Source organism: Panicum virgatum, chromosome 1K, assembly GCF_016808335.1.
Source record: "Panicum virgatum strain AP13 chromosome 1K, P.virgatum_v5, whole genome shotgun sequence".
Classification (NCBI taxonomy): Eukaryota; Viridiplantae; Streptophyta; class Magnoliopsida; order Poales; family Poaceae; genus Panicum; species Panicum virgatum.
The window spans coordinates 28,837,079-28,845,725 of NC_053136.1; the positions used below are offsets into that span (position 1 = coordinate 28,837,079).

Genomic DNA, 8,647 nt, shown 5'->3' on the forward strand with positions numbered 1-8,647 from the left:
GTAGGGTATTACGCTCCGGCGGCCCGAACCACTCTAAACCGGCTATGTTCATCGTGTTCTTTTTAGGAGATCGAACTAGTCCTAGCTAACCCCCGAGTACTCATCCTCTGGGCTTAGGCGGGTGCATTCCGCCACCCGGCTGTACTTTACCACACCACGACACATTATATTGATCGAGTGTGTGGCAATTTGGTCTCAAGCCCCTAATGGGAGCAAGATTTACAAGCATACATTTGGGACCTTACATGGAGTCTCTTTTACACATGCTATGCCATTTCGCTAACATCCGACAAAGACAAATCTTTGCTTTTGAAGCTGATCTTTCAAGAATCAACATTGCTTATTCCAATGGAATCAGGATATTGCATTTAGGCCATAGAAGTCCTTCCCAAAAGCAGACTAAGTTGCACAACAACGACCCAAGCTTCAATTCCACCTGATGAGGGTTGCTGATTACATTATATAAACGCAATGAGAACCTAGCATTAACCCAACATCGTTCATATCTCTAGTTTGCCAGCCGATTTGCTATACTTTACAATTTTGGGAAACTCTGTAACTAAGTCAAATCACCCCCCTACCTCTTCTTCTTCTTTTTTTCTAAGAACAAAAAACTAAGACAATGTTGAATGTTTGTTACATAATACAGCTTCCATGTTCTGCATGCGAGAGTTCAAGATCAGGTTAGAACATTAAGTAGCTCCAGATTGTTGTTACTAACAACAGAACCAAGGACTTGTGCCATTGGAATCTCCACCCAGAAGAGATATTATGTGCATCAACAGTGTAAGTAAATCCAGTCATGTCATCCTTAATTTTTATGCTCGAGGAACCTGAAATCAAGAGATGGAAGTATGGCATTAACTCAAATACAATGTCAGATATAGAACACAAATTTCAGATTTACATGTCCTGTTGCTAAAAGATTGCAGTACACAAAACAAGGATAGACTTTGCAGCAACATTGAGTTCTGTTGGGAAGGACAATTATAGATTTATAAATTAATGTCACTTACAGTTGTAGTCTGTCCATCCAATAACTTTATTTTCCAAGTTATAAACCACAAGTTTATTTGAGAGAACCAGATCTGCAACAGATTTCATGAAACTTAGAAGGAAAGAAGGAATAAATAGGTCAATATTACATAACAGCTTGATCATACCTCCCAAGAGAACCATATTTTTCCCATCCTTGGTTTGTAACCCACCGTTCACGAACCCTACACAGTAGAAATCATTCTGCAAAACAAAAGAAAAATGAAATAATAAGTTGAACCATGAACTTCTGTAATAAGATAAGTCATCTTACATCATAGAGAACAAATGCTTGTCCACACTGCATATAATATAAAAAACAAATAGTCGCACCTACTATAGAGTAGATGCAGATAAGATCATATATAAATAGAAATACATAAGTAGGCTTTTGAGGTACAAAACCTAGGTGCAATACCCTTCTTAATAACTAGTATTTCAAGTCATCCCACAGTATGCTGAAACACAGACCTGTATATGAGTAGCAACACGATGTTTTGAATGAACTCCTTTTTTGAATATACAAGGAAAATTATTAAATAACAACATTTCTTCATGTAGGGTCTTAATAGGACAAATTTCATTAAGCTTTAGATCACCACAAATTTCAACTATAAACGGTAGCTATCTTATGTAGGGTAATTTAGAATGAATGGAGGTTACTTTAGATTATTTCCCTAGTTGCCAGAAGTGGGCAGTTTAGATATGTATATTAGACTATTTACATAATGGTAGAGGTGTCATTTTTTAGAGAACAGGGTGGACTTTATGACTATTATTGCCAATGGTAGTTAGGTCGACCAAATTGATGAAGAGATGTTTTTAAATTTTTGTGAGAATTTCTAGTATTTATGTTTTACTAGCATGTCTTGTGAGAGTTAGCTGGAGGCAAGCCTCTCGTTTGTGGGTGTGCAACTAATCATGCCTAAAATATGTGTCATGTCAAAATTAAGAGGTAGTAGTATGAGAGTTCTGAAGGAAGGTACTATTGCCATTTGTGTAATAGAAGCATTAACTATTCAAATGCTCAAGAAAGCATCAATTTTCTTACTTTATAATTTATTGTATGGCATATGGATCAAGTAATCATAATGCACATATATATCGATAACATTATCATAGTTTGTTTAGTCAGTAAAATAAAACTCGACTTGCGGGAGGTATGACGCCCCCCGGGTATTTGCTAAGAGAAGACCTCTCACGTAGGTCGAAAACCCCCCGAACTCTTGCCCCACCCTTACATAGGCGTGTTGTAATCGTACTGTTGCCCATGTGAGAGCGGGCTGGCTGGCCGGGACCACTTTTCATATGCTTTGGCGCATAGGCAAGCAAGGGAATTTTTTTTAACCTCGGCCTGAAATTCGCTCCCACTGGGAGTCGAACCCAGGACCTGAAGAGTTTGAGGCCACCTAACCAGTCCGGTTAGGCACACGTTCGCTGTTTAGTCAGTAAAGAACAAAAGATGAGAACTTTTGTTGCTGTGCTTGCCATAATAATTTTGAAAGGGGTGGGGTTTAAAATACAAAAGAGGCTTATAAGCTGCCCATATCAAACCTGGAAATCAGAAAACATGTATGCGTCAATTTCCTGATGCAGTTCAATACATTTTTCAACATACTTTATCACATGAAACAGCATGCAAATATATAATGACCAACATAAAGTAAGTACCTAGCACAACAACAATGGACCTGTGGCCTTGAATTGTCTATAGCAAATGCAATGGCTTGACAGAATATTGCTACTTATATCATTCACTGAAAAAAAAAAGCAGGGAGTTATCTTACCCCATTTTGGAAAAGGTAATCATGTGGGTAAACATTCAGTGTAAGGTCTCCCTCAAAACTAAAGGTGATTATAGGAAATCCATCATCTACACTGCAAAAAGGAATTGACTGAAGGAGTTAGGAATGTACACAAACAACGAATTTTTTCCAAAATCAAAAGAGGTCATGTGGTGATCCCTTTATTATTATAAATGTACAAATGCACATATCAATATAATATATCTATTATATAAATATGAGAGCATATAGGAACTAATGTCAAAAATACCTTCCAGAGAACTGGAAACAGATGAAGTCTTGATAATTATGGAAGGTCATATCTTGGTACTTGTTGAATACCTAAAATGATCAAGAAAACATCAGGTTGGGCACAAATTGTTCTTGACTACAAAGATTGGTTCAGATAGATGCTTCCGCACCGCAGCCATCAAAGTCTTATGAACTTCCTCTGGGAGGTATGCCAATGTTGTCCCGCTGTCAATGATAGTGCCTTTATTTTCACCTGAATCAAAAATATTTGTTGGAAGCTGAAGTATAGCATCACCAACAGAAATTCCTTCCAGGTTGACGTTGTAGTGTGGCCTGTGGTAAATTTTCATAAGGTTTCACATTTAAATAGTGAATGCCACCCATCACAGAAGCATGCTTCACATGGATATTATACCAGCCAATGTCTGTTCTATGTAATTACAACAAAACTTGCTTGTCCACAAAATTAAACCTCCTACTACTATATGCCTAAAGCTGAACTATGATTTGTCCTATAAGGAAATGGTTATGCATACAAGTCAAACAAGAACATGCCTAAAGTTGAGCTATGAGTTTTCGTGTGTGAGGCCTCAGCGCATTGAGAACCAAGAAGGGTGTGGCAAACAAGGTAAATGTGAGGAAAACATAAGTGGACAAGATGAAAGGAGGCAAGAGCAATAATGGTAGTCAATCACGGTGGACATAGTAGTGAAGGGAACCAGCAGCAGGGTAACAAAGGTGGAAAAAGACAAGTCTACCTCCTTTTTACCAAGAGAAACATGATATTTCTGTTTTCTGAATCCATATATCTCAGTACAGATAATTGAACAGTTAAAGCAGCATTTTGGTTTATTTATACTCATGTTGGTACACAGCAATATTCACGGACAAAAAAAAAGGAAGATGATAGCTGATTTACTGTTTACTTAGTAACACTTGTATATACAAATAAATGAATTAGTATATCACAGAAAGACAAACCAAGTATTTGGCATATGAAGCTAGAAAAACGAGGACTTTGGGACACGGAACACTATTAGTCTATTACATAAAACGGACAAAAATTATTAACTAATCCAAACCGTCAAAAGTTTCGATGTCAAAGTTTGGCCGCTTGAGTATACTCCTTTGACTTTCATATATTTTGGATGAAGAAAGATCGTGCTTGCAGATCGAATTTAATGCATGCATGCTAAAGTCAAAGTTTCGATGTCTTCAAAACACTAGTCAAAGCTTTGGATGCTGAGTCTGACAGCTTATTATACCACTTGACAGATTAACAAAGCATATTCCGATATTCCGTCATAGCCTATCTAGGTGTTGACCAGATTTTGTAGGAAAGCAATGCCCAGAAAATTCAAGGAATCTACTATCTCATGGAAATGGAAGTACAGTATGAACAAGATTTGAAGTTTTGAACTAAGTAAGGCGGCGTACATGTTTGGCACCAACGGCGTGGTCTTCACAATGGGCTGCACCACATCCCCGATCGCGAAGATCCCACCACCACGCACGGTGTCCAAGCAGTGAGCAAAAATCTTTGGGACTTTGCTAGCAGCAGCCAGCTGCGACAGCACCGACGAATTGGACTGGCCGAACCCCAGAATCCCGTCGAGGGCCTGGCTGTCGGACCCCAAATCCCCACCGAGCTGGGCGCCGCACCTGCAGAACAGAGTCGGAGGAGCCATCACCTCCTCTGCCGAACCAACTGGAGGACGGGGCCCGGCCCGCAGCCATTACTGCGCCAGGGAGAAGGAAGGAGAAGTCACCCGAACGTGATGGTGGCGTTGGACGGGGTGGTCTGGCCGTCGCCGGACACCCGGTCGTACTGCAGGAGGTCGGTGACGTAGAAGCCCGTGGTGGAGCTCCCGTCGCCGTAGGTGATCCTGAACTGGCACGGCGACGACTCCGACGAGCACGGCTGCGGCACGCCGGCGTTGGCGGCGGCGCAGAACTCCTGGCCGCACCCCACCGTGCTCCCGCTCCCCGCCGGGTCGTACTGCGTCAGCTCTATCTACAGCCAGACCAGAGCCGCATCGTCATGCCAGGGAGGTAGGGAAGAATTAACTCCGAGCAAAATTCCGAGCTGTGTTGTACCCCGAGGCCGCTCCGGGTGGGGCAGCCGTCGCAGCGGACGCAGTTGATCCAGAGGATGTCGCTGCCGGTGTCCACCTGCACGTAGTAGCCCCTGGGCGGCGCCCCGATCTCAATCCGCGTGAAGTACAGGCTGCGGCGGCGCGGAGAGCAACCCCAATCAGACACGGCACGGCGAGAAAAAGGCGAAGGCGAGGTTGGTCGTCGGTCACCTACCCGGTCTCGGTGGGGAGCCCGACGCCGCCGAGGGGCAGGTCGGCGGCGCCGAGGAGCCGGCCGTGGCGGCGGCCGTCGTGCCGCCGCAGCGCCGCGAGGCGCTCCTCCGCCTCCCCGGCGCCGCCGTGGCCCGGGAACTTGCGGCGCACCCGGAACACGCCGGTGGCGCCCGCGGGGCCCGGCGCGAGCGCCGCCGACGACAGCGCGAGCACGAGGAGGAGCGCGCGGGAGAAGCTGGACGGCGCCATTGGTTTGGTCGGGCGCTGGATGATTTTGCTTAGCTAGGGTGGTTTGCCACCTCCTCGTGCTCCGGCTGGCCGGCCGGCGAGGCAGAAGGGAACAGGAAGCGACGCGGACAGGAGCAGGGGAGGCGTGCGTGTCCGCGCCCCGGGAAGGCGCCGGAAAAGAGGGACGGTGGGAAAGAGGATCAGAGGAGAAACTTATTTAAAACGGTCGGTATTTAAATCGGCCGGGAGATATGGTGGTATGGTATTCTCGCCAACCCCCTCATGTTCTTTGCGTTTCGCTCTTCCGGTTGAGATAATTTGCATCTAGATCCCTTTTCCTGAATACTTAAGAAAAGGTCCCCCCAAAGCCCGTATTACCATTTACCAACTGTAGTTGCAGTTTCAGATGGACGGGAAAAGAGCCATTTGAATTGGTGGTATCTAAAAATCAATTAAGCTAAAATAGGCTATTCTTTTTTAAGAAAAAAGGATAAAAACTATACTGGAATTGTTGGAAAGGAAACTCGTCAAATCTGTTGAGATTCATTGAATTAAAGGTGCGTCAGGAATTACTTTATATAAACTGACGCTAAAACCAATTGCCTGGTCAGCCACAAGGCAACCATGAGAAACAGGAGACATTTCACGCCACACGTGACACAGAAAAATGGAAGGAAGATACAGAAAAAATTCTTTTCTCGTATCCAGGAATGACTAGACTTTTTTAAAAAAAATTCTTTCTTCTTTTTCTTTAAGAACTTGGTCTCCTTTAGTTTGCTATAACTTTTCTTTTTTAATTGATATACACTCTACAGTCTACACTTAAATATATAACGTATAGGACAGCCTAATTATTTCAAGAATGAACTAACTATTTTGTCCTCAACAGAATATATATTCAAAAAAGGACGTAATAATTCATAAGGAGAAAAGAGAGTTGTGACTTGATGTGCTAGAGCCTGAAGTCAAACATGAGTGAAAGCAAAAGGAAAAAAAACAAGAAGTGAGGAGGAGTAGCGAACAGTGTGGCCAAAGAAGTTGATGGAACTATGCACAAGGGGATCGATGCAATTGTCTTCCTCCAACCCTGTTTTTTCTTCTTTTTCCCTTGCGATGTTTCGAAATTGGATTACCCTCCCTGTTTACATTAATTTTTCTCCTTCTTCTTTCTTGGACTGTTCCACTATTAAACTTCATTCAAGAATCAAGACTGCAAAGCAGAAGATAGATGTTGGCTGCTCTGGGGCGGGACAACATCCTGCCTCTGAAGCGTCTGCAGCTGTCCGTTTCTTTCCGCTTCTTTTTTTTTTCTTCCCCTTCAGGCACGCCCGGTCGGTGGATACACACGCAGGTGTGGACGAATGAGGAGGCATCACCGTGCCGCGTAACCATGCGCTGGGATTAAAAAGCAAAGGGGCAAAAAGCAAGTAGCAGTGCAGCAGCAGATAGCAAGCTAAGCAAGCAACTGGTGGACACGCGCCGGCTAAGCTAACTTCCATGTCCGTGTCAAGACCTAATCCGACTGATGGTACTACCTGAAATTCAAACCTGCCGCCTGGAAAATTGAACAAAAAGTTTCCTGGTTTCTGATTTCTCTCTCTTTTTATTTGCAGATAAAATATAGAGAGATTATTACGTTCGTTCGTTCGGTTCCAGAAGACAAATAATGTCGGCAGCGGCTTGCGGCGCCGGAGCAAACGCGTCGGCCGTTTTTCTGGTGCCGCCGGCCGCCCTCGCAAGCCATCATGCGTGGGCAGCTTGCGCGCGTCAGGGGGCAAGGCAAGGCCAGGCCACCCAGCGGTCGTCGTCGTCGACCACGACTCGCGAGCGACCCCCCCCCCCCCCCCCCCCCTGCTCGTGCCGGTTACATCTATTGTTAGGCCGCCGCCCTCCTTCCAACCAAAGCGCCCAGGAAAAAAGGATCCGTGATCCGTCGTCGTTGGACTGGGGCCGAACTATCGATCCTAACTGCCTGGCCACTAGCGTTAGGCGGCGATCGGCTGCGGTCCACTGCACTAGGCTGGCGAGAGCTGACTCCTGCATCGATCGGTGCCGTACGTGGAGGATGCGTTCTCTTTTTTTTGAAGAGTTTTTCTTTCAAATTCCAAACTAGATTTGCGGCAGTTAATTTCGTTTACAGCACACATCGATTTCTCTCGCAGTACACTGAGGCTGATCCTTCGTATACTACAGTAGTAGCTTGTTCCAATCGACGGAAGTTGTTTGGAGATATGGATGGAGTTGACCGCAGCTCCCGAGGAACCAACACATGGCATGGCGCCCAATTAATTCAGCTGCGCCGTTCCTTCACTCGCGGCAGGTCGCCGCTTGCATCATGGTGGTATTAACCTTAGCGTCCAAGGCTTCGTACGGAACGGAACACCAACTCGCCATCTGGTGGTTTGGTCAGGGGCTCCTGTGCATCGTCCGGAAGATCAATAAGCTTCGTATCGCAAAGCCCATCACGGCCCATGTATTTTGTAGTGCACAGCCGACTTGATAGTAGTGTGTATTCCGTGCACAGCACCGCGGAGCCACAGAGACAGAGCACATAGGAGACGGTCCGCACTGCACTTGTCCGTGGGCAACTAGGGGTTGTATTCTTTTATATTTCACTTTGTTTTTTACACGAATCTTTATAATGTGGTATTCAACATTTTCATCAAACTGGTTCAACAATTTAAAAAACCACATTCAACAACTTGGGTAAAAAGTCAACATTTTCTAAAAATATGTTGAAATAGGATGTTACAAATGTTGAAATGGTATATTAAAAATGTTCAACCAGTATACTAAAATGTTGAAATGTTAAGATAACAAATTTGAAAATAACATATTGGATCTCATTTTCTTGCATTAATTCTAATCAACATAAATGTGCAAGCGTATTTTAAATCGGATATATAGTTTAAGAGAAATTTTCATTTTAAGTTTTGAATTCCTTTAGCTTTCAGCCCGCCTCACCCACTTGTGATGTGACAGTGTCCAAACCCATACCTTAACGCTGCTGTCCGCTGCTCCCCACGTGGGGTTCTGTCG

At 44.4% G+C, this 8,647-nt stretch overlaps 1 protein-coding gene across 2 annotated transcripts; it reads right to left on the minus strand.

The window, feature by feature from the left end:
• Window positions 1-367: 367 nt before the first annotated feature.
• Window positions 368-5,785, minus strand: LOC120701494 (aspartic proteinase 36-like). 2 transcript variants are annotated; one of them, XM_039985520.1, is made up of 10 exons: window positions 5,382-5,783; window positions 5,169-5,298; window positions 4,841-5,085; window positions 4,509-4,733; window positions 3,242-3,404; window positions 3,091-3,161; window positions 2,823-2,913; window positions 1,164-1,239; window positions 1,017-1,088; window positions 368-833 (listed from the first exon to the last, which is right to left on the minus strand). In XM_039985520.1, the coding sequence occupies exons 1-10, from the start codon at window positions 5,627-5,629 to the stop codon at window positions 685-687; spliced, it is 1,470 nt and encodes a 489-aa protein (XP_039841454.1). In that variant the 5' UTR covers window positions 5,630-5,783; the 3' UTR covers window positions 368-684. The 2 variants fall into 2 exon arrangements, with proteins under 2 accessions (XP_039841454.1, XP_039841458.1); XM_039985524.1 differs by lacking the exons at window positions 368-833; window positions 1,017-1,088; window positions 1,164-1,239 and adding an exon at window positions 1,246-2,589 and having other exon boundaries at window positions 5,382-5,785.
• Window positions 5,786-8,647: the final 2,862 nt, after the last annotated feature.